This window comes from Mixophyes fleayi, chromosome 11 (genome assembly GCF_038048845.1).
Source record: "Mixophyes fleayi isolate aMixFle1 chromosome 11, aMixFle1.hap1, whole genome shotgun sequence".
In the NCBI taxonomy this organism is placed as follows: domain Eukaryota; kingdom Metazoa; phylum Chordata; class Amphibia; order Anura; family Limnodynastidae; genus Mixophyes; species Mixophyes fleayi.
Genome location: NC_134412.1, coordinates 63,596,889 through 63,623,635, shown reverse-complemented (window position 1 = coordinate 63,623,635; position 26,747 = coordinate 63,596,889). Strand labels below are relative to the sequence as shown.

Below are 26,747 nucleotides of genomic sequence, written 5' to 3'. Positions count from 1 at the left end.
CAACAGTTCCATAACCATACCGTGTGTATGTGTGTGGTAGCCAGCTGGGACAGGAGAGGAACCTATGCAAAATCTATATGGCACTGAAAAGTGTAACGCTCATTCCCACTTGCCCTTATCAGTAATGTTCTGGGGTGGTGCAGGGCTGATGCACACACTTAGCACACACTACATGTATGTGTGGTCAGCTTTCACTTACCAGTAGAAGCATGCAGAATTAGTACTTCATATAGAATAAGTACTTGGGTATATCATTTAATGTATTCTGTAATTAAGGACCTATTATGAAATATTCACATTGTGTACATTTTGGAATAAAACAATATATTGCTACTGTAGCCTAGCGATGATACATCTTCATTTTATGTACAGTACTCTTAACTTACAGGTTTTTATGAGCTGAGCAATTTGTTGCCAACACATATTCAGAAGCCATTATCTATGTAGAAAATAAAGCACTATTTTTCATTCAAGAGAAAAAAAGCTTTATTGAGATTATTGCACATAAGGACAATTAAAATAAAGCATATATACAACCAGTCAAGTTATGGTGTAATCAGATATAATGACTGTATTGTAATATCATTGTTTTTATGTTGTTAAAATCTTTCATGAAAAAATGTCCTATGCTTTTAAAAATGGACTGACTCACTTTAACCAATGTTCCAAAATACAATATCAAGTTCGTGGTCTCTTTTGTGCATCAATTTGGAATAGCTCTGTGTGCTTCCCTATTACTACAGTTGCTGTGCACAGTAGTCTGTCTTGTGCTATTTATTCATGGGACTTAAGCACATGTTCTGTGTTATAGATAACGGAATCCACTATCTTTTGTTTGTAGACTATGGAAGCTGACAGCAAGCCATATGAACTATAACATTAATACTGGAGCACTTCTTAATTTCTAAGGATGCTTAGCAGTATTTTGGAGATATTCGGATTATTCTTTATTTACAGGATTGAGAAATGATTATCATGAGAAATTACATGAATTTATTTTTCTTCATTAGACTAGTTGAAGGGCTTTGTTTAAATTTTCTTTTCCTGGCTGGTGGAGTTTTTACAGGAGTAGAGGCCACGTCTTGTGTGCAGCTTAAATTTAATTCTGACTCATCGCTGGACATAAGTTCCTGCAGTTGTTTAGCATGAAGGCTGCTGTTGATCTCATCTAACTTAGCGTGGAGACTTTTCAGCGTGATATCCATAATACTGCTTTGGTTGCTTGATGCCTTCTTAGTGGATATGATAGAATTTTGCAACTCAAGAAAGTTGCTTTTCAGAAGACGATTCATTTTCTTCTGCAGGTCCAGGCTTGCAGTAACACTATTATGTATGCTTTGAAGAATCTCATTGGTATTCTTTTGCTGGACAATTAATTGATCTAACTTAGTATCCAGGTTTGTTAATTGCAGTTGAGCTGCTTTGGGTTTATGGTTCATGGATCCATCTGATGACTTTGCTTTTATGGACTCGGACGGTTGTTTTATAGCCTGGGACCCTTCATAAGACTGTGAGATAGAACCATCCTGAGGACTATTATTTATCGAGCAAGTTGACAATGACAGTTTTTCCTTCTGATCAATAAATTCATCTTCAGAATTAAGAATATTAGTAGAGGGGATCACCACATTTTGACTCGAAGAAGCCCCGTCCCCTATAAAACAAATGGGATCAAATAAAAGTTCTAGATACGAACATAAAAATCTTGAGCAGTTCTTCCAAAGTTTTCAATGAGAAGGAATTCAAGTTAAACAGTAAATACATGTTCATTGGGAGGAAGCTGTTAGGATATCACTGACCAAGAAGCCTTGGAGCAAAATAATTACTGTAACAGTGAAATGATTATTAAATAATATCAGAACAAATTTGGATATCTAAACAAAATTTAATATTAACAATATTTTGCTGAAAGAACCTGGATTAAGGAATATTTTTGGTTTTAAATTAATAACACTAATACGGTATGATGCTTTTATTTGCAGTGAGTGCGAAAAATCCAGTAGTTCACCATTTGAATATAAACCTTTTCATTTCTTTTCTTTTGCAATTGAAGAAATCATAAGATAAGGATTTTATTGGTAGCGCCTCTTCCTACGAGACAGAAATGTGACGATAACAGGAAGAGGAATTCTCTCTCTCTCTCTCTCTCTCTCCCTCCCTGCCTCCCTCAGCCACTGTATATTATCATAGGATTAGTGGCCTGCAATTAAGGCTTGGTACACACTGCAGAACATTTCTCCCAAAGCAATATCGTTAATGATTTTACCATGGGCTGAAAGTCCAGATCAGCATGCCGATTCATGTGCACACACTATACTTGTTTTGCAAGATGTACCTTCAGATCTGTGCTCATCATCTGTCATAACCATCGGCTCAAAATGTTCCATCATTTATAGAGATTTTTTGTCCGTTTATAAAATCAAATCATACGATGTGCTTTGGAACAATTAAAACAAGATGGTTGGAAGGCACACTTTAATGAGATATTGGATCTAACGGTCATTTATTTTGTGATTGGCACGATAATTGGGTTAAAAACCCGCAGTATGTACCCAGCCTAACAATGGTAAATGGCTGTGAACCAAATAAACAAATTGGCTTATCTGTATCTGAAATCCCCAGAGTTTCTCCATTGAAGGCTGACAACCTTTTAAACAGATATTGATGCCTTGGATCTCAAAGAATAAAAAGGAAAAAAATACATAGCATAGTATAATATGTAAACAACAACTTAAATAAGTCAATAAAAATATTAACATTGTCTACAACTTAGAGATGTTGGCATGCATAAGTTCCTTGATATGAATGAGGCTCTATTGCCCTTCTTTAGTTTATGCTTGAATATCACACAGAGAGATGTCACTATTGTGTAGCAGAAAGTAGTTTTCCTTACATTTGTAGAAAAAAAGAAAAAAACTACCATATTATTATTATTACAGTCCATTTACCTTCATCAGAACTATAGTCATCAGATAGTTGAATTTCATTGGTGCCCTCTGCATCCATTTTAAAGAACATAGCGACTTTCACCTGTCTTTTGGACAAATTGGCTTCTATAGACTCCACCTTGCCAGACAGGTAAGACTGCATTTTCACTCTATCAATACATTGCTTAACTTTTCTTTTGTAGTCACTCCATCTCTTCTTGCATTCTATAACTGTACGCTTTAAGACACCTACTTCATTGACTTTTTTCACTACTGAATCCCAGACAGCAGCTTTCCCAGAGGCGTTGAGGGATTTATGTCCAAATAATTGCTCAATGTGGGCCAGAATTGTATCGACAAGTATATGTATCTCAGGATCAGTAAACCTTAACCTTCTCTTCTTAGGTGTTTGGACTGTTGTACAAATTTTTCCACTATGAGACATAATTTGACCTTCCTGTTCTGTGCTGTCAATGATGAAAGTTCTCTCTGCTGTAAAATAAAAAAGGTTACATGAGCAGCATAAATCAGGAATCAGAACCATGTACATAATTTACATTTAAATGGACATAAAATAGTGTCCAAAAATATGTTACAACATAAAATATCATATTAGTCCTTTCAGGTCCGGCTTTTCGGGAGTGCCACCACAGGGCTCTGGCGGTCCTATTTGTCCTAGAGTTCCACTGATATTATAATAGTATCATAAAACTACAATGCTAAAATGTGCAGAGCCTTGTGTTTTCTTCTCTTTTAGTGGTCACAGCATCATTATGTCACTCCTGCAATACGTAATGCTTTACAAAGGAGAGGAGTCACTCACTGGCCAGTTGGTCTATAATTTAGGCTGAGGTAAGAAAGAACTGCAGAAGGTGAGAGTATCGTGGGCGAGTGAATCATGGAGGGAGAGCGAGAGAATCATGGGGTGGGGTGAGAGAAACATGGTGAGCAACAATCCTTGCTGCTGACCACTGTTTGTTATCAATGACAATAGCCATTCCCTCTCCAGTGCTATAGGAGGGGCCTCACAATGAATTCTGCACAGGGCACTGATATGCAAAGGAAGACCCTGACTGCTTTGCTATTGATTTGGAATCGGTGTACGCAGGTCAACTGTCTTCAAAATAGCCTAGCACAGTAGTCAGTATCAATGCTAAATGGGTGACTATGCACTCTGTCATTTATGAATGTGCAAAAGTGAAGTACAAATACTAACATTTTTATATTAGACACCTATATTTGTGCATGAATTTGCTGGCATTCTTTACAGAATCTGTAAATGTTTGTATTGCCCATTGGGAGGAGTTAGGTGTCTCATATTCAACATTTAAAACGAGATTTTGATTTGAGGAAAGGAATTAGTTAAATGAGATGGCAAGGGTGAGTAAGGTTTGTTTTGGGAGGCATTCCCCATTTATAGGTAAATGCACAGTCATTTCCTCATGGCTAAAGGACTTGATTGAATTCTTTCTCTGGCTTGTGAAACTTCCAGCCCATTTCCACCATGGAGGAGCTTAACAGCTGACAGCTGCTACTGCCCAAAGTCAGCAATCGGAGCACCTCCTAAATTCTGGCACCCTAGACAACAGACTAAGTTAGCCTACTAAGCCTGGGTCTGTGTGACCTTTCCATAATTGTTGGCCTGCTTATACACGATGTGTAAACTAGAGGTTCCACTATATTAGAGGTATCTTGTGAGTGGGTTGGGTGCATCCTAGGAATGTAAAACATGGATGCGGTAAACAAAGTGAAGATTTAACTCATTGTAAAGGAAACCTACTTGAACTTGCACAAGGGTAAAAGCGGTGGTCACCAGACCTATGTTTTTAAATTCCCTTTTACCCCAGGATCAGTTTATTGCAATGTTCCTTTAAGTGCATACTTGAAAGATGGAGATTTCTCAAACAGTGCCCTATCCCTGGGAATATTTACTAAAGCACATATCCGTGTGAAAAACATCAATTACAATGTTGGATTATGCTGTTAGTTAAATCTAAATGTGCTCCATTTGTACATTTCAGTCTTCAGCTGCAGTACATTTGTAAGTACTAAATACATTTTTAATTGTAGTTTATATTCCTTGGAAATATATTTTTTGACAAAGTATGTGCACGTTAATAACTAATGAGCTATGTTTCTGTGAAAGGATTTCTAGGTCCTTAGCGATAATGGTAATAATGATATGTAAAGGAGTTAAAAATCTTGGTATTTGCCTTAAAAATACATTCAGCGTAATCACCAGCTCCAGCCTTGACCTATCTCAAAGACCACGGATGGATGCCTAGCATATGGGATAACGAATGATAGCATTGGGAGTATTGGCGCCAATGAAAGTTGATAAGAAGAACATAAAAGTGACATGAAGAGAACTAACTAGCTTTGTCAGAAGATTTATATTTACTGAGGAAAATATCAATCATGTGTTTCTATTCTATATCCAGATCAAATGCTTTTTCATGTATAAATGTATCCCACTAATAAATGAGCACAGCTCAGTTCTATCTTGACATTGGCATGTCTGTGTCTTGATTACTGATCTCCTGGTTAACCAGCATCTTATCTCACTGATATCTGAAGGGACTTGATAAAGGAGAGGTAAAATTACCCTAACATTTCAAATATTCCTTGACTAACCAAACAAGTACAGTACCTTTGTTACTGGAGGATGGCGAAGAAGAAAAGAAGTCAGTAATTTTCATCGGTCTTTTATCTTTGTATTGGAATTTTCCAATAATGGACTCCTTTAAATGAAATAAAAAGTAATGAAGTTAGTGCTGGATGATCTATAAGCAAAGTAATTTAGATATCGCTTCACCTCCCAATAAGATTACATTCTAGTGAGTGTCAAGAGGAACGAGCAAAGATGAATGTAATGGAAAAGCATGTAGTGACCTTGAGAAAGAACAGGCGTTAGAATTGGAATCTAAGAGCTTGAGTGTACTCTGAGAGATGGACTGTACGTGTAATCTTAATATAAAGAAGAGCTGTATCTTTCCTGGACCCTAATTTGGGCAACCAAGTCCTCAGAAGAGGAAAGCCAAAAATATTCATTACCACAAAAGAAACGGGTCCTTCCGATGGGATTATGCAACCATTGCCACCAATACCTGAGTGGAGGGCCAGAGTGGTATTTTGTGGTGTTTGGGAGTCCTGGATAAATCTTATCATTAGACTACCCCACTTGAAATATCTTAGGGGGAAAAGTACAAACAAGGATTTTGGATACCCCCCCTCCCTGACATGCTGATCAGGAGTGAAGTTTTGACTATGAGTAAAGCTAAAATGGTGGTTCAGGAAGTCGTTCACATTTACTGAGGATTCAAATACCCTGCTATGCCTGAATGAGTTTTTGATGATGTGGTGCAGAATCGGCTTCTCAAAAAGGGTCCCTTTGGAAGAGTAGAGGGGAAAGGTGAAGGGACCATGATTATTAGATTAAGGAAGAACTGACCAAGTGGTTTAGAGGATGGTTCATTGTTACATATGAGTGTTTTTTTGTGGCAGAAAGGCCAGATATATCAAATGTTATCTAGGTCCAGATTGTCATCTGGACCTAACAGCATGGCAGTCTGGACTTGGCAGCACAAACATACATAAGTTTCAACATGCTAATAATAACTCCTAAACCACTCATAAGGTTAAGTGATCTACTAACAGAGTATCATTAACGCTTCAGAATTTCCACCCTATTATAATCTTTTTTAGATTACCCGCTTTATATTTATGTCTGGAAGGCAAGCTATACAACATCCTCCCTGGCACTACAATGCAGAATCATGTCAGCACCATGACACTGCAAAAATGAATGAGTAACAGCGACCTCTGAATAATGATAATACAATTTGTCCCATAACCAGGGCTACGTTAAGTCAATAGTGGACAAACCAAGGATAGAGACAACATTAGTGGGCCACAACCCATTGACAGCAAGGAAGGGGAAAGGGGACTTAGAGTTTCCGGGCTATGTCTAGGGTTAAAATGTGATTTAGGTTCAGACTTGAGACATGAGGAAATTTTAGGGAAATTTGAATTGGCATTTAGATTATACGGTTAAAACTAGTATTAAGTTTTGCAAATATTTGTATGTTTCTTTCACTTGAACTTTTTAACTTTACATTTCACAGAGCCGTAACTTAGAATTCTAGCGCCTGGAGCGAGAAAGACAAATTCCGCCCCCCCTAGCCCTCAATTTTAACCAAATTAAACTAACATATTCCTAAATATGCGCTCCCCTTCAGCGTTACGTCCTGGCAGTCGCTCCGTCGTACAGCCCTAGTTACGCCCCTGACATTTCACTTGAAAGTGGATGAAACTCTTCTCTATGAAACAAGTGCACTCTTCTCTTACTAGGACACAAGAAGGCTGGGACAGAAATTCATAGGGCCTACTTAATTCAGCATCCACTGCAGGGCAGTGTAGTGTAGTGATTTTCCATCCTGCCTGGCCGAAAGACAAGTTTTCCTTTTGCCTAATTTTTAAAACTGTCCTGCCTATACAATTGTATTCGAAATTGAGAGAAGTAGCCGAACACATTTTGGGACACCATATATTTCTACTCTCCCAGTAGTCCAGGAGATCTACCCAGAATTTGGTGGCTTCCCAAACATTCCGTGAGAGTGGACAAGTATGTTGTAGAATCTAGCAGAAACATTTACTTGTTATTAGTATCATTATAATATGTAATTGGTGACGATGCTTAACAGGATCTTACAGTGGACAAATAATAAATAACAAGATATGAGTTAAAGAAAAAATCTGAAAGGCACAGTAGGCACATAAATATACACTGGGAATGGTAAAATAAAACATACATATTTCTGATAGAAGGATTATTTAATTATTTTGTTTATAAGATTGTTAAAATTATTGTTTGTATGTATGATTTTGATAATTACCTTCTGTCCACTATTTCTGTATGCAAAATAGCCATGAGAACTCATTATTCTTAAACTAATTATACATAAAGTGTTATGTTGGTTGAGGTGAGACTATGTGTTTGAATACAGGTCACACACTCGAGACAGATGATTAGGATAAGCTCATTAATTAACTAACCAATGGAAACCTATTGAGACTATCCAATAAATAAGGACCTAACCCACACTCACTTTGTCTTTGAAAAAGTTTGGCTGAGCCGAACAAAACGCGTCAACAGTGAGAAGTGAGGATAAGCGCTTGAGACTGGTCTCACTTGCCTGATGCTATATCGTCATTTCGGATTCTTTGCTCATATATATTTCCCTTTATTACGGTGGCCACTGGGTGGTGCTGCATACTCTTCCAAGCCTAAATCTATACGGGACCTGCTGAGATAGATCCAACATGTATCCACAGGCATTATAAGTGATGGTGGATACCCATCGGTCATAACCAGTCTGCGGATACAGCCCTTCATCAACAGATTTTTTCTGAGCAATTGGCGTAACTACAATGTGATCGTGTCAAGATACATTTGCTACTATTGGAGGTAGAACAAAAACTGCCATACAGGTATATTCTATATCAATGAATCAGTTTCTAAGCCTATGGGCTGTTTACTACTTGATTTTTAATGTATGAGACCGTTCTCGCTATATTTATGAATTTATTTGTTTTTTATTCTGAACAATATATGTTATCGGTATTAGAGCAGTAAATTAATATGTTTTATTTTACCATTTCCAGTCGTGTAAGTGACTTCTGCCAAAGAAAAGATAATTTTATAAGCCACTACACTTACTTTCTGGCTTTCTAACTAAGCGCTGTTGTGTGATTCTATAGATACGTTCCACAACAGGAAATGTAATAAGACACAAATAAAACATGCTTCTCTTAATATTGATATAGGTCATATAGGACAAGTTCTGACGCAATTTGGGTCATTACAATTGGACGCAAGCCCATTTTTTTTTAGAGTAAAATATGTATTTTCATACTGTGCATGTGAACAAAAATATGCTTAAAAGCTGCAATCAGTGCCAGGTTATGACAGGCCAAGCTGCTCACAATATAACAGTTAAACCCTCAATGTGTTGTCCCCCTGTCATAATGCGACACAACTATTTAGCTTTTAATAGTGAAAAATTAACATTTTTGTATGTGGCACTACTGGCCCCAGCAAGCCCTTACAGCCATAAACTGCTTGGGCATGTAGGCGCTAAGCATGCCCTGTCTCCTCAGGATTTTTTCCTTACTCTCAACAACCATGAGCTCCTCTAACCAGCAGGAAATAATGAGAACTGACTGAAATAAAAGTCTATACATATGTAAATGTTTCCATATAGATATTTCCACTGTCATTCTAAATTACATGAAATTAAGGGGAACTGTTAAAGTCAAGGTGAAATCTTAAAGACCCAGAGACACCTCTGATAGAACTGCTTGTAAGCTGGTTGGATATGCAAAGCAGAACCCACATTCACCATTAAGGACCTGCAGAAAGGTTTAGGGACACCAAACTGATCTGCATGGAAAAGTTGCCAGAAGGAAACCTTCCCTATGACCTCATCACAAAAGTCAACATCTGAAGTATGCAAAACGATACCTAAATGAGCCTTTTGGAACAAGGTGCAGAAAGCATTTAAAGAAGCAGCTGATTCATCTATTATGCCTGGGAAATGTTTGGTAGCCAGTGTACAGGAAATGTGATCTAGCCTACTCTCCCAGAGTACTCCCGGATTCCTGGAAGAGTAGGCAAACCTCCTGGACCCTGTAAAATGCCGAAATTCACAGCATTGAATAAAGGGGGGGGGGGGGCTTAATTGCATCATTAAGCCCCGACCCCATTATTTAATATCTTGAATTTCTGTATTTTATAGTAGGATATAGTGACATAACGACATCGTCATGTCACCTCCTACCCTCTGCCACATGATCTGTACTCCAGGTTCTCCCGGAATACAGATTTAAAAAGTAGGCAAGTATGATCTAGGTTATAGGAAAAATGGATTCAATTAAATATCAACAAATCCTTGAAGAGAATTTCTCAGAGACAGTGAAGAAATTGAAGCTGAAAATATTTCAGCAAGATAACGACCCACAATGTACATGAACATCTACCATGAAGTACTTACAAGAACAAAAGATTAAAGTTTTTGAATGATCTTCGCAGTCTTCAGACTGGAATATTACTTAGAATCAGTTGTGAGCTCTCAGACATGCAGTGTATGTAAGCAGACCCAAGAAAACTTGTGAGCTTTACAAGAAAAATCTTCTTAAAGCAGAATGGAGAGACTCGTAACTGGCTATAAGACATGTTTGGAAGCTGTGATTTCAGCCAAAGGAAACATTACTAAGTACTAACTGACACTGTGTCCACACGTTTGCACATGCCATAATCATCATCAATTGGCACATTCAACAAATCAATAATAACTGTGCAGAAATATGTCATATAACAAATAAAAAGTCATAATGAAAAAATCAGTTATCAAACAACCACTCAAAAAAGTTACATTTAAACAAACATTTTTGCAACCAGAATTGCTAAGAAATAGCCGATTCTGATATTTACCTGATATTTCTATGTATATTTAGATATTTACAAAAAATTACAACACTGTAACATTAAACTTACAATGTCTTCCACGGGAAAATCCAGTCAAAAATAGAACAGAGTTAGTTTCGTTTTCTCAGAGAATGAGTCATGCTGTCTCATAACTGTCCAGGGTGTGGTGGGTTCTCCCACTGTACTCTGAGCTGTACAGAATTTTCAAAAATTGTGATTACAGGATATAGTCACAGTTTATGGGGCCTTTATTCAAAAATGCAGAACAGTAGTTAAATTTCCATTGACACACTTATGTATTGTTACATATTTTATAATATATATATATATATATATATATATATATATCTATATATTATAGGACCTCATTTAGAGTCGGACGCAAAGTCCGTTTTAGGCGCATCTAACCAAAAAACTCTACCTCGCATGTGCAGAAAGCCACAAATCCGCCTGCATCTTGGACGCAATTAACACTTGCAACAGCTTGCGACTCACTACGAGAGAATGGGAGGAACACGGATTTGTGAAGGCGTGACCATGTAAATAAATCCTAGTCGCAGTGAGGCGCAGACGCAACACACGTCAAAATAGGGCTAAAGCTGGGCGGCAGGAATTAGGTGGCGCAAGCGTTAAGTAGCTGCAGCAACTTCTGGCAGCCCGATAGGATATTAAGAGTGGGACGCAACTGGGGTTGTTTGCCACTCGTAATACCCTACCAAGCTGCGGCACACTCCCACTCCTACACTTCTTAAATGGACTTTGCGTCCGACTCTAAATGTGGTCCATAATCTCTATATCCCATCTTAGTTCAAATGGGAACCACGCTGTGTTACATGCACACTTATTTATTTACTAAAATATTTCCTAAAATATCATCACACTTTAACATTGACTTCTATCACATGAATATATAGGATTTACTGCTGTAGTTTGGGAGCTGCAAACTACAGCAGCAGTACATCACCGTGTAATTGTGATATATATCTTATATCTTATATATAATTAAAGCTGGCTTTAATGTTTATAAATTACTAATCTAGGCACCTGCAGCATGATAATATAATAAACACCTGGGGGTAAATGTATGAATCTCCGGATTCTTCATCTCCGGCGTGTTCAGCCTCTTCAGCGCTTAAATTTAAAGTGGCGCTGCATTGTAAAGGGAAACTTCCCTTTACAATGCAGCGCCGCTTTAAATTTAAGCGCTGAAGAGGCTGAACACGCCGGAGATGAAGAATCCGGAGATTCATACATTTACCCCCTGATATCTAATAGAGGAATACCAATTGCATTCATATTAAACTCCCCCTCAACGTTGAACTGATAACAATCTTAATGTGTGTTTATAGCCTTAAATATAATTAATACAAAGTTGATATAGAAATATACAATAATAAACAGACAGTTTGTTATACAAGATTGAACTTTATTGATAGCACCATTATATGAGTGGATTTATTATATAAGATTAATGTTAAAACACTCACGTAGCTAGGTAGTTTCACTACCTTTTTAACTGTTTCCTATACATTGGTTTTAATTCCATTAACACATTTTTAATATTTTGCTATAAGTTGTTTTTAATATATACCAATAAAAATATTACTTTTATTTTTGATTTATTATGCATAACAGATGAGTGCCTCATATACACAATTTATTTTTCCTTTTTTTCTCTCAATCCTGAAAGTAATGCTTGTAGTTTAGAGGCACTAAGGCAGGGGTGGGCAAACCAGTCCTCAAGGGCCAACAACAGTTCATGTTTTTAGGATTTCTGTCTGTAGAAACAGCTGGGATAATTACTGACCCAGCCAAATAGATTAACTCAGCTGTGCATGATTAAAGAAATCCTAAAAACATGAACTGTTGATGGCCCTTGAGGACTGGTTTGCCCACCCCTGCACTAAGGTAAGTCCCATATTATATAAAATTATAAACTGTTAGTATACGTACTCATCAGAATGAGGTCACCTAATGTGGTAGAGGGGCATCCACAGTTGTTCAAAATATGCAGGAAGAACCTAATTTATTATGTATTATTTATTCTAGAAGTTATATTATAGAGTTTATATTACAGCAGAGTTTAACATATATCTGTCTCTGATTATACACTGTATAAATATGTTCTTAGTGCTTAGAGTCCAGAGTATAGACAACATGAGTTTGGAAAGAAGATACAAAAACAATCTACAAATACTGACACGCTCTATTTCAAACCCCTAATAATAATAAAGAGGCAATATGGCAGAATAAAAAGGAGTGAGTTATAGCTTCTCCGCAGGTGGAGAACTTGGGTGGCAGACTGGAGTTTACATATACAAAATTGATATGCCTTATATCTACCGAGCTTATGTAAGTGCAATTTTGAGGTTGAAATATAATGAACCTTCACAGAACTTCACTATGCTTTGGTTTCCTTCTTTACTTTGAGCTCAACCCTCCTGAAGAGATTGTGAATCTGCGAGCTGGGGATAGGATAAAGTCTAACAAACTCAAGTTGGAGAAAAGTCAGGAGAGAAAGAAGCACGAAGACGCCTGATCAGTTAAATACATACTCAGCTTTATCTCTTGATACATTTAGATGCAATATTTTGTTAGTTGGTTCTTACCCAGATGCAAATATACACTAAATACAAAAACACACAAGCACAGTACGTATACCAGGCATGGCATAGAGCACTGATGGCTCACATACCTTTTCAAGGCCGGCAGCAGGTTTGCGGCTAAAGAGCCACAGGAAGGGTTATCTTAATGAACTCTGATGCTGTGCAGGTGCTGAAGGGAAGATCTGTGGTTCTAAGAATATTCAGTGCAGGGATTCCTTGATTGAGTCTTGTAGACCAGTGTCCAGCAATCCTGTTACCTGCTGCCTGTATCCTGTATATTGACCTGGCTTGTATTTACTACATCTGTTAGCTGCCTGCCGTTGGTGCTACATGGTTTGACTACGATTTGTCTTGTGTGCCTGACGTTTGGATCCTCCATTATACACGCTGCTGTACTTGATCTTGAGGTCGAAGCAACTTTAATAGAACTGTACTGTTTATTGGGGGAACTAATTATCATTTCCAAATTGCTCATAATCAAGACACTCCTTACAGTATCAGCAATGTGTTACATTCTTTCCATTTTGTGTATCAACTGGGATCAGTGCTGAATGGCGCCTGTTGATACCCTGTTGCTAGACACTGAACTTGCATACTAAACTGTTCCTGCATTCACTCCAGCTGAGTCCATTGTTGAAGAGACAAGAATGCCTGGATTTCTACATCTTGGTTGTCGTTGTGCATCCTATTGCAGTGTTGATGCTGTACTTGCTACAGCTCATCATCTCTGTCTGTGGTTGCCATTCTGGATTCATTGAGCTCAGATTGATATTGATGCTGTACTGCAGCTTATCAGCCTTTTATTTGTGATTGCCATTTTACTGCCAAGTAACAGCACTGTACCTCATTGCAGCCTGCAGCCTTTTACCAGTGATTGCTAAACCAGTTATGAACAACTTCTTCGGCAAGTAATGGTGCTGTACTTCATTTTTGATTTCTGGCTTCTATCTGCTGGGACTTATTGCCATTTTAGTTCTCTGAGTGCATTTATTTTAATCTATCAATCAAATACTATGAAAAACTGTGTATCAACCAGAATTAACTTTGCATTACTATTTTTATTATCTGAAATACCCACATTGATGTTTCTTTAATTATCTGCTGCATACAGGGACTGTTTAAGGGTTCAGGCCTCCCTACTGTTATGGCTCACCAGTAATCGTCTTAAGTTTTTACAGCAGGCATGAGAGGTCTTCACCTATAGCAGCGACCTTCCAGTAGAGTTGGATGCACTCACAGGTTCTCAGATGCACCCAGAACTTAACTCAGCATAGTAAAAGCTTATGAGCAGGAACAGGTAGCATGGATATAGGAGGCAGGGAGCTAGGCAACTAAGACACGGATTGTGATTTCACTGTACTCCAATCTCAGTTGCAGTCTAATTTTAACATATGAAAGGAGTACTGGATAAAATTCGCTTTTCATATTAAAGACTGAACTTTTTTAACGTGTTTTTAAACATGTTTTCTCAGTATTGTATTATTAGGTGCCAGAGGTAAAGGTCTCCAGCAACTGGAGCTTAATCCTGCTTCAGTTTAAAACATATCCTGACAGTTATTAACTTTAGGCTATTTAATACTCCAGCTGTCTTTTAGAAGTTTAATAATGAAATACTTAAGGAATTTCTTGGAAAATTCTTAGTAGTTTTCTGAATGATATTCTCATTTTTTCTTATTTAACCGACCATCACCATGTTATAATAGTATTAATACATTTAGAGAAAGTTAATTATTAGCAAAACTAGAAAAATGTGATTTTGAAATGGTCAAGATTATTTTCTTTGGTTAGCATTATTTGGTGTGAATCCTGTTAATGTACAGACTGTCATTAACCACGATTAAACTATTAATATTAAGGCCATATAAAGGTTTTTGAGATTTTGAAATTATTCCATAAATTTCATAAAATAATTTTTCACCATTGCTTCTCCCATCACAGCTCTGACAAAGAAAAGGGGCAGTCCTGAAGATTGGTCTCCTGAGGCCCTTTCAGCTTTTGAATGTATAATTACAGTTTTGATTGCTTCTCCAGTACTTCAGCTTCCTGATACCAATATGCCCTTCATTGTATAAGTAGACACTTCAGAACTAAGTACTGAAGTAGTTCTTTCCTAGAGGGGCGTTCATGACAAAATATTACATGCTTGCACTTCCTCTCCTAGGGAATGTTCTACTATAGATATTAATTCTAGGATATTGGGAATCATGATTTTTTAGCCATAAGGCTTTTGAGGAATGGAGACATTGGTTGGAGGCCCTTCATCCCATTATTGTTCAAATCACAAACACCTACATTGGACTCTTTTTTTGTCTAAATTTGATTTTGTCATTACATTCAGACCTGGGTCTAAGAACACCAAGAGAGATGCTTTATCTCAAAGTTTTTTTTACAAGAACATGCTGAGATCTCTGTAAAGATGCCTATTATTCTTTATTAACAGATTTTGGCATCCGTGACTCAGGATCTCTCTGGCCAGGTCCTTCAAGCTCAAGCTCCTGAGGAGATTTCATGTCACGGGCACTAGGAGTTCTTCCCAGAATTTCACCAGTTGACTATGCTTACCAGAGAGGCGGAGTAGGGGGAATAGTGGAACGTATATAACAGCAGATGGAGTACGGATGCCAATGAAGCAGATGAATAGTCAGTGACTTGCAGCGATATAGGTAGATGAGTCAGCGACTTGCAGCTATATAGGTAGATGAGACAGCGACTTGCAGCTATAGTGGAAAGGCAGGTATAGACCAGAGTGGACGTGCACAGGTGAAGGAAGGTAGCGGGAGAGTCAGTGGTCTGCGGATAGCAAGTTGTACCACTGCTGTGATGGGAAGACTTGTCCAGGTGCAGGTAGGTAGTGGGAAAGTCAGTGGTCTGTGTATAGCAAGTTGTACCACTGCTGTGATGAGAAGACTTGTCCAGGTGCAGGTAGGTAGCGGGTAGTCAGTGGTCTGCGTACAGCAAGTTGTACCATTGCTATGGTGAGAGGACTTGTCCAGGTGCAGGTAGGTAGCGGGTAGTCAGTGGTCTGCGTACAGCAAGTTGTACCACTGCTAGTAAGTGAGGACTTGTACTGGTGCTGATAAGTGAATACAGGAAAAGAGTCAATAACTGAATGAGGACAATGAGAGCACAGAGGAACTTCTCCAAACGGGTAGGCAGCGTTATCGCTAATAGTCTATGGTGATATGTATACCACTGCTCAGTAGAGAGGCTTGTATCAAGCGGATAGGCAGAGTATCAGCCAAAAGTCTATAGCGGGTATGGATACCGCTGTTGAGAAGGGAACTTGTCCTAAGCGGATATGCAAGGTAACGGTGGATAATCAATAACGAGTGAGCATACCGCTAATGTGTAGAGAAGCTTGTCCACGAGAATATGAAGATACAGCAGGAGCGCTGAACGGCTGTGGCGGGTATGGGAGCTGCAGGTGAGCTGAGTAGGTAATCCAACAGACAGCTGAGGACACAAGCCGAATGCAGGAGTTAGTAGCGGGTATGAGAACCGCTGATGAGCGGAGCAGGTGATCCAGCAGACAGTTGAGGACACGAGCAGGATACAGGAGTTGGTAGCGGGTATGTAATCCACCGATGAGTAGAGCAGGTAATCAGCAGGGAGCTGGAGACACGAGCAGGACACAGGAGTAATAGCGGGTATGGAAACCACCGATGAGTAGAGCAGGTAATCAGCAGGAAACTAAAGACACTAGCAGAACACAGGAGACACCTTCAGAGACTCACAGGAAATGAGAGGTAATGAGCACAGGTGCCTTAAATAGGGAGAGGTGCCTGATCCACCAATGAGATTAAAAGCAAAGGTCATAAGTTCTTGGATGCTGCGCATGCGCAGTGCATCAAGATGGCGGGCGGCCGCGGCTCAGGAAAGACGCCGGCAGGAAGGCTAGGAAACCACGCACCAGCGCAGAGGCACTCACGGTCCGGTGAGTGACATTTCCAAGCATCTTTTGTTTGTTCTTAAAAATCTTAATGACTGTAATCTTTCAGGGCTCGAATGTTGTGGTGACCTTCCATTAAAAGACACGTCAGAGCATATGTTTCTGCTTGCAAGGGATGTGCCAGAACTCCTTCTCTAGATCAGGAGATGCCCTTATCTGGGCCTACTAATCCTTTGAACCAAATGTCCATGGGTTTTATGGTTGACCTACTTTCTTCAAAGAGCTAAATAATGGTTATTGTGGACCTCATTAACAAGAGACATTTTGTGCCCCTAAATAGACTAACTTTTTTGTTAAGGTTCTGGCCTCACTCTTCATTCAGCATATTATTAGATTGCACAGTGTCCCAGTAAATATGACAAAGGATCTGTCACAATGGAAGTGTGATGGAGGCTATCTGCTGGTGTTGACGCGACTGAGCAGGGAGGTGCGGAGTCTAACGCACCCTTGGTATTCACCGGGGGCCCCCGCAAGGAGGTATGGACTTGGCTGCAGATGGTGCACAGGTCGCGGTTTTCAAAGACAGTTACCAGATAAATAGGTGAACAGCAGATATTCAGACAGGTCGAGGTCGTAACCAGGAGGATGATGCAGTACCGAGTCAGGAGCCAAGAGTAGTCAGGGGAGCCGAGTAGTACCAGGAGAGCAGAGTTAGTGTCAAATCAGGATCCAGAGAGAAGTCAACAGGATACTAGAAACAGAAGGCTGGAACAAATGCTGGAGATCAGGTGTGAGCCTAATAATCTGACACCCTAGTGGTGTCAGAGGCAAGTTTAAATAGAGGCAGGGCACTCCTGATTGGAGCATTGGAAAGCCTGCTCTGGATAGGCAGAGGTGTACAGAACAGCCCGCCGATTCAGACAGGAAGCGTCCCGGCGCTAGGCAACGGCAGCCTAGTGTGTGCATGCAGAGAGCCGAAGACACCGTGTCCCTTTGCTAGACAATAGAACGCTTGCGGCTGGAAGGAGTCCATTCCCAGCAGCAGCAGCACTGCGGGGACAGTAACTCAAACAGAACAACAAGAGATAGAAATTGTGTTTATGGGGCACTCTACTAACCCAAAAGTCAATAATGAAATGAAAATAGTAAATCTTTATTATTCATTTCATAAAAAGTTTGAAGCGAAATGTTAAAAAAAGGGAAAGATGAAATTAATTGACTGAAAGTACTAATATCCTGTTAAAAGAGGGTAAAAACATTTTTACCCTGCTGGCTGGCTGTCTTGTAATTATATATGTCAATAATGTTAGTAGACTTAATAAGAATAATCTTGTATCTCTTCAGAGGTTGCAAATAATTACAATAATATAATTAAATTGATAGGTATGCTAAATTGTAGTATCAACTCCTCTAACAGAGGTATAATGCAGTGTCTCTATTTTCTATACTTGGCAGCTAAATGCAGCTTTCCTAAGTGTTACAATGTAACGAGGGACTCTATTATCACTATTAGCTTGTTCCATAGTAACTGTGATCCCTTATAATCCCTAATTGGCATAAGTAGCAAGGTGCTAATATGTTTAAGTCAGCTAACTGACATGAGATACAGTCCCTTGTGGTTCCCTGATAGATAAACCTCTAACAGACACTAGATCTAAAACTGTATACATAAGTCATTGTCCATATAATTATTAAGTAAATTCCCATTATCATTAGTATAGCAACCACGAGTTTTAAATCAGCCTCTAATTTCTTAGCATAAAGTTAACAGACAGCGAGCGCAGCTGACGCGCGTTTCACTCAAAGCTTTATCAAGGTAAAAGCCTTGATAAAATGTTACAACATATGTTACAACATAAAATATCATATTAGTCCTTTCAGGTCCGGCTTTTCGGGAGTGCCACCACAGGGCTCTGGCGGTCCTATTTGTCCTAGAGTTCCACTGATATTATAATAGTATCATAAAACTACAATGCTAAAATGTGCAGAGCCTTGTGTTTTCTTCTCTTTTAGTGGTCACAGCATCATTATGTCACTCCTGCAATACGTAATGCTTTACAAAGGAGAGGAGTCACTCACTGGCCAGTTGGTCTATAATTTAGGCTGAGGTAAGAAAGAACTGCAGAAGGTGAGAGTATCGTGGGCGAGTGAATCATGGAGGGAGAGCGAGAGAATCATGGGGTGGGGTGAGAGAAACATGGTGAGCAACAATCCTTGCTGCTGACCACTGTTAGTTATCAATGACAATAGCCATTCCCTCTCCAGTGCTATAGGAGGGGCCTCACAATGAATTCTGCACAGGGCACTGATATGCAAAGGAAGACCCTGACTGCTTTGCTATTGATTTGGAATCGGTGTACGCAGGTCAACTGTCTTCAAAATAGCCTAGCACAGTAGTCGGTATCAATGCTAAATGGGTGACTATGCACTCTCTGTCATTTATGAATGTGCAAAAGTGAAGTACAAATACTAACATTTTTATATTAGACACCTATATTTGTGCATGAATTTGCTGGCATTCTTTACAGAATCTGTAAATGTTTGTATTGCCCATTGGGAGGAGTTAGGTGTCTCATATTCAACATTTAAAACGAGATTTTGATTTGAGGAAAGGAATTAGTTAAATGAGATGGCAAGGGTGAGTAAGGTTTGTTTTGGGAGGCATTCCCCATTTATGGGTAAATGCACAGTCATTTCCTCATGGCTAAAGGACTTGATTGAATTCTTTCTCTGGCTTGTGAAACTTCCAGCCCATTTCCACCATGGAGGAGCTTAACAGCTGACAGCTGCTACTGCCCAAAGTCAGCAATCGGAGCACCTCCTAAATTCTGGCACCCTAGACAACAGACTAAGTTAGCCTACTAAGCCTGGGCCTGTGTGACCTTTCCATAATTGTTGACCTGCTTATACACGATGTGTAAACTAGAGGTTCCACTATATTAGAGGTATCTTGTGAGTGGGTTGGGTGCATCCTAGGAATGTAAAACATGGATGCGGTAAACAAAGTGAAGACTTAACTCATTGTAAAGGAAACCTACTTGAACTTGCACAAGGGTAAAAGCGGTGGTCACCAGACCTATGTTTTTAAATTCCCTTTTACCCCAGGATCAGTTTATTGCAATGTTCCTTTAAGTGCATACTTGAAAGATGGAGATTTCTCAAGCAGTGCCCTATCCCTGGGAATATTTACTAAAGCACATATCTGTGTGAAAAACATCAATTACAATGTTGGATTATGCTGTTAGTTAAATATAAATGTGCTCCATTTGTACATTTCAGTCTTCAGCTGCAGTACATTTGTAAGTACTAAATACATTTTTAATTGTAGTTTATATTCCTTGGAAATATATTTTTTGACAAAGTATGTGCACGTTAATAACTAATGAGCTATGTTTCTGTGAAAGGATTTCTAGGTCCTTAGCGATAATGGTAATAATGATATGTGAAGGAGTTAAAAATCTTGGTATTTGCCTTAAAAATACATTCAGCGTAATCACCAGCTCCAGCCTTGACCTATCTCAAAAACCACGGATGGATGCCTAGCATATGGGATAACGAATGATAGCATTGGGAGTATTGGCGCCAATGAAAGTTGATAAGAAGAACATAAAAGTGACATGAAGAGAACTAACTAGCTTTGTCAGAAGATTTATATTTACTGAGGAAAATATCAATCATGTGTTTCTATTCTATATCCAGATCAAATGCTTTTTCATGTATAAATGTATCCCACTAATAAATGAGCACAGCTCAGTTCTATCTTGACATTGGCATGTCTGTGTCTTGATTACTGATCTCCTGGTTAACCAGCATCTTATCTCACTGATATCTGAAGGGACTTGATAAAGGAGAGGTAAAATTACCCTAACATTTCAAATATTCCTTGACTAACCAAACAAGTACAGTACCTTTGTTACTGGAGGATGGCGAAGAAGAAAAGAAGTCAGTAATTTTCATCGGTCTTTTATCTTTGTATTGGAATTTTCCAATAATGGACTCCTTTAAATGAAATAAAAAGTAATGAAGTTAGTGCTGGATGATCTATAAGCAAAGTAATTTAGATATCGCTTCACCTCCCAATAAGATTACATTCTAGTGAGTGTCAAGAGGAACGAGCAAAGATGAATGTAATGGAAAAGCATGTAGTGACCTTGAGAAAGAACAGGCGTTAGAATTGGAATCTAAGAGCTTGAGTGTACTCTGAGAGATGGACTGTACGTGTAATCTTAATATAAAGAAGAGCTGTATCTTTCCTGGACCCTAATTTGGGCAACCAAGTCCTCAGAAGAGGAAAGCCAAAAATATTCATTACCACAAAAGAAACGGGTCCTTCTGATGGGATTATGCAACCATTGCCACCAATACCTGAGTGGAGGGCCAGAGTGGTATTTTGTGGTGTTTGGGAGTCCTGGATAAATCTTATCATTAGACTACCCCACTTGAAATATCTTAGGGGGAAAAGTACAAACAAGGATTTTGGATACCCCCCCTCCCTGACATGCTGATCAGGAGTGAAGTTTTGACTATGAGTAAAGCTAAAATGGTGGTTCAGGAAGTCGTTCACATTTACTGAGGATTCAAATACCCTGCTATGCCTGAATGAGTTTTTGATGATGTGGTGCAGAATCGGCTTCTCAAAAAGGGTCCCTTTGGAAGAGTAGAGGGGAAAGGTGAAGGGACCATGATTATTAGATTAAGGAAGAACTGACCAAGTGGTTTAGAGGATGGTTCATTGTTACATATGAGTGTTTTTTTGTGGCAGAAAGGCCAGATATATCAAATGTTATCTAGGTCCAGATTGTCATCTGGACCTAACAGCATGGCAGTCTGGACTTGGCAGCACAAACATACATAAGTTTCAACATGCTAATAATAACTCCTAAACCACTCATAAGGTTAAGTGATCTACTAACAGAGTATCATTAACGCTTCAGAATTTCCACCCTATTATAATCTTTTTTAGATTACCCGCTTTATATTTATGTCTGGAAGGCAAGCTATACAACATCCTCCCTGGCACTACAATGCAGAATCATGTCAGCACCATGACACTGCAAAAATGAATGAGTAACAGCGACCTCTGAATAATGATAATACAATTTGTCCCATAACCAGGGCTACGTTAAGTCAATAGTGGACCAACCAAGGATAGAGACAACATTAGTGGGCCACAACCCATTGACAGCAAGGAAGGGGAAAGGGGACTTAGAGTTTCCGGGCTATGTCTAGGGTTAAAATGTGATTTAGGTTCAGACTTGAGACATGAGGAAATTTTAGGGAAATTTGAATTGGCATTTAGATTATACGGTTGAAACTAGTATTAAGTTTTGCAAATATTTGTATGTTTCTTTCACTTGAACTTTTTAACTTTACATTTCACAGAGCCGTAACTTAGAATTCTAGCGCCTGGAGCGAGAAAGACAAATTCCGCCCCCCCTAGCCCTCAATTTTAACCAAATTAAACTAACATATTCCTAAATATGCGCTCCCCTTCAGCGTTACGTCCTGGCAGTCGCTCCGTCGTACAGCCCTAGTTACGCCCCTGACATTTCACTTGAAAGTGGATGAAACTCTTCTCTATGAAACAAGTGCACTCTTCTCTTACTAGGACACAAGAAGGCTGGGACAGAAATTCATAGGGCCTACTTAATTCAGCATCCACTGCAGGGCAGTGTAGTGTAGTGATTTTCCATCCTGCCTGGCCGAAAGACAAGTTTTCCTTTTGCCTAATTTTTAAAACTGTCCTGCCTATACAATTGTATTCGAAATTGAGAGAAGTAGCCGAACACATTTTGGGACACCATATATTTCTACTCTCCCAGTAGTCCAGGAGATCTACCCAGAATTTGGTGGCTTCCCAAACATTCCGTGAGAGTGGACAAGTATGTTGTAGAATCTAGCAGAAACATTTACTTGTTATTAGTATCATTATAATATGTAATTGGTGACGATGCTTAACAGGATCTTACAGTGGACAAATAATAAATAACAAGATATGAGTTAAAGAAAAAATCTGAAAGGCACAGTAGGCACATAAATATACACTGGGAATGGTAAAATAAAACATACATATTTCTGATAGAAGGATTATTTAATTATTTTGTTTATAAGATTGTTAAAATTATTGTTTGTATGTATGATTTTGATAATTACCTTCTGTCCACTATTTCTGTATGCAAAATAGCCATGAGAACTCATTATTCTTAAACTAATTATACATAAAGTGTTATGTTGGTTGAGGTGAGACTATGTGTTTGAATACAGGTCACACACTCGAGACAGATGATTAGGATAAGCTCATTAATTAACTAACCAATGGAAACCTATTGAGACTATCCAATAAATAAGGACCTAACCCACACTCACTTTGTCTTTGAAAAAGTTTGGCTGAGCCGAACAAAACGCGTCAACAGTGAGAAGTGAGGATAAGCGCTTGAGACTGGTCTCACTTGCCTGATGCTATATCGTCATTTCGGATTCTTTGCTCATATATATTTCCCTTTATTACGGTGGCCACTGGGTGGTGCTGCATACTCTTCCAAGCCTAAATCTATACGGGACCTGCTGAGATAGATCCAACATGTATCCACAGGCATTATAAGTGATGGTGGATACCCATCGGTCATAACCAGTCTGCGGATACAGCCCTTCATCAACAGATTTTTTCTGAGCAATTGGCGTAACTACAATGTGATCGTGTCAAGATACATTTGCTACTATTGGAGGTAGAACAAAAACTGCCATACAGGTATATTCTATATCAATGAATCAGTTTCTAAGCCTATGGGCTGTTTACTACTTGATTTTTAATGTATGAGACCGTTCTCGCTATATTTATGAATTTATTTGTTTTTTATTCTGAACAATATATGTTATCGGTATTAGAGCAGTAAATTAATATGTTTTATTTTACCATTTCCAGTCGTGTAAGTGACTTCTGCCAAAGAAAAGATAATTTTATAAGCCACTACACTTACTTTCTGGCTTTCTAACTAAGCGCTATTGTGTGATTCTATAGATACGTTCCACAACAGGAAATGTAATAAGACACAAATAAAACATGCTTCTCTTAATATTGATATAGGTCATATAGGAGGCTAAACTTACAATTATTTTACAAGTTCTGACGCAATTTGGGTCATTACAGTTGGACGCAAGCCCATTTTTTTTAGAGTAAAATATGTATTTTCATACTGTGCATGTGAACAAAAATATGCTTAAAAGCTGCAATCAGTGCCAGGTTATGACAGGCCAAGCTGCTCACAATATAACAGTTAAACCCTCAATGTGATGTCCCCCTGTCATAATGCGACACAACTTTTTAGCTTTTAATAGTGAAAAATTAACATTTTTGTATGTGGCACTACTGGCCCCAGCAAGCCCTTACAGCCATAAACTGCTTGGGCATGTAGGCGCTAAGCATGCCCTGTCTCCTCAGGATTTTTTCCTTACTCTCAACAACCATGAGCTCCTCTAACCAGCAGGAAATAATGAGAACTGACTGAAATAAAAGTCTATACATACATATGTAAATGTTTCCATATAGATATTTCCACTGTCATTCTAAATTACCTGAAATTAAGGGGAACTGTTAAAGTCAAGGTGAAATCTTAAAGACCCAGAGACACCTCTGATAGAACTGCTTGTAAGCTGGTTGGATATGCAAAGCAGAACCCACATTCACCATTAAGGACCTGCAGAAAGGTTTAGGGACACCAAACTGATCTGCATGGAAAAGTTGCCAGAAGGAAACCTTCCCTATGACCTCATCACAAAAGTCAACATCTGAAGTATGCAAAACGATACCTAAATGAGCCTTTTGGAACAAGGTGCAGAAAGCATTTAAAGAAGCAGCTGATTCATCTATTATGCCTGGGAAATGTTTGGTAGCCAGTGTACAGGAAATGTGATCTAGCCTACTCTCCCAGAGTACTCCCGGATTCCTGGAAGAGTAGGCAAACCTCCTGGACCCTGTAAAATGCCGAAATTCACAGCATTGAATAAAGGGGGGGGGGGGGGGGCTTAATTGCATCATTAAGCCCCGACCCCACTATTTAATATCTTGAATTTCTGTATTTTATAGTAGGATATAGTGACATAACGACATCGTCATGTCACCTCCTACCCTCTGCCACATGATCTGTACTCCAGGTTCTCCCGGAATACAGATTTAAAAAGTAGGCAAGTATGATCTAGGTTATAGGAAAAATGGATTCAATTAAATATCAACAAATCCTTGAAGAGAATTTCTCAGAGACAGTGAAGAAATTGAAGCTGAAAATATTTCAGCAAGATAACGACCCACAATGTACATGAACATCTACCATGAAGTACTTACAAGAACAAAAGATTAAAGTTTTTGAATGATCTTCGCAGTCTTCAGACTGGAATATTACTTAGAATCAGTTGTGAGCTCTCAGACATGCAGTGTATGTAAGCAGACCCAAGAAAACTTGTGAGTTTTACAAGAAAAATCTTCTTAAAGCAGAATGGAGAGACTCATAACTGGCTATAAGACATGTTTGGAAGCTGTGATTTCAGCCAAAGGAAACATTACTAAGTACTAACTGACACTGTGTCCACACGTTTGCACATGCCATAATCATCATCAATTGGCACATTCAACAAATCAATAATAACTGTGCAGAAATATGTCATATAACAAATAAAAAGTCATAATGAAAAAATCAGTTATCAAACAACCACTCAAAAAAGTTACATTTAAACAAACATTTTTGCAACCAGAATTGCTAAGAAATAGCCGATTCTGATATTTACCTGATATTTCTATGTATATTTAGATATTTACAAAAAATTACAACACTGTAACATTAAACTTACAATGTCTTCCACGGGAAAATCCAGTCAAAAATAGAACAGAGTTAGTTTCGTTTTCTCAGAGAATGAGTCATGCTGTCTCATAACTGTCCAGGGTGTGGTGGGTTCTCCCACTGTACTCTGAGCTGTACAGAATTTTCAAAAATTGTGATTACAGGATATAGTCACAGTTTATGGGGCCTTTATTCAAAAATGCAGAACAGTAGTTAAATTTCCATTGACACACTTATGTATTGTTACATATTTTCTAATATATATATATATATATATATATATATATATATATATATATTATAGGACCTCATTTAGAGTCGGACGCAAAGTCCGTTTTAGGCGCATCTAACCAAAAAACTCTACCTCGCATGTGCAGAAAGCCACAAATCCGCCTGCATCTTGGACGCAATTAACACTTGCAACAGCTTGCGACTCACTACGAAAGAATGGGAGGAACACGGATTTGTGAAGGCGTGACCATGTAAATACATCCTAGTCACAGTGAGGCGCAGACGCAACACACGTCAAAATAGGGCTAAAGCTGTGCGGCAGGAATTAGGTGGCGCAAGCGTTAAGTAGCTGCAGCAACTTCTGGCAGCCCGATAGGATATTAAGAGTGGGACGCAACTGGGGTTGCTTGCCACTCATAATACCCTACCAAGCTGCGGCACACTCCCACTCCTACACTTCTTAAATGGACTTTGCGTCTGATTCTAAATGAGGTCCATAATCTCTATATCCCATCTTAGTTCAAATGGGAACCACGCTGTGTTACATGCACACTTATTTATTTACTAAAATATTTACTAAAATATCATCACACTTTAACATTGACTTCTATCACATGAATATATAGATGTTTGGGAGCTGCAAACTACAGCAGCAGTACATCACCGTGTAATTGTGATATATATCTTATATCTTATATATAATTAAAGCTGGCTTTAATGTTTATAAATTACTAATCTAGGCACCTGCAGCATGAAAATATAATAAACACCTGATAT

At 38.7% G+C, this 26,747-nt stretch overlaps 1 protein-coding gene across 1 annotated transcript; it reads right to left on the bottom strand.

Annotated features, from left to right (window-relative positions):
- Positions 1 to 461: 461 nt before the first annotated feature.
- On the bottom strand, positions 462 to 25,899 carry LOC142107574 (uncharacterized). The gene is made up of 5 exons (XM_075191074.1): positions 25,750 to 25,899; positions 10,483 to 10,659; positions 5,578 to 5,668; positions 2,949 to 3,419; positions 462 to 1,654 (listed from the first exon to the last, which is right to left on the bottom strand). The coding sequence occupies exons 3-5, from the start codon at positions 5,624 to 5,626 to the stop codon at positions 984 to 986; spliced, it is 1,191 nt and encodes a 396-aa protein (XP_075047175.1). The 5' UTR covers positions 5,627 to 5,668; positions 10,483 to 10,659; positions 25,750 to 25,899; the 3' UTR covers positions 462 to 983.
- Positions 25,900 to 26,747: the final 848 nt, after the last annotated feature.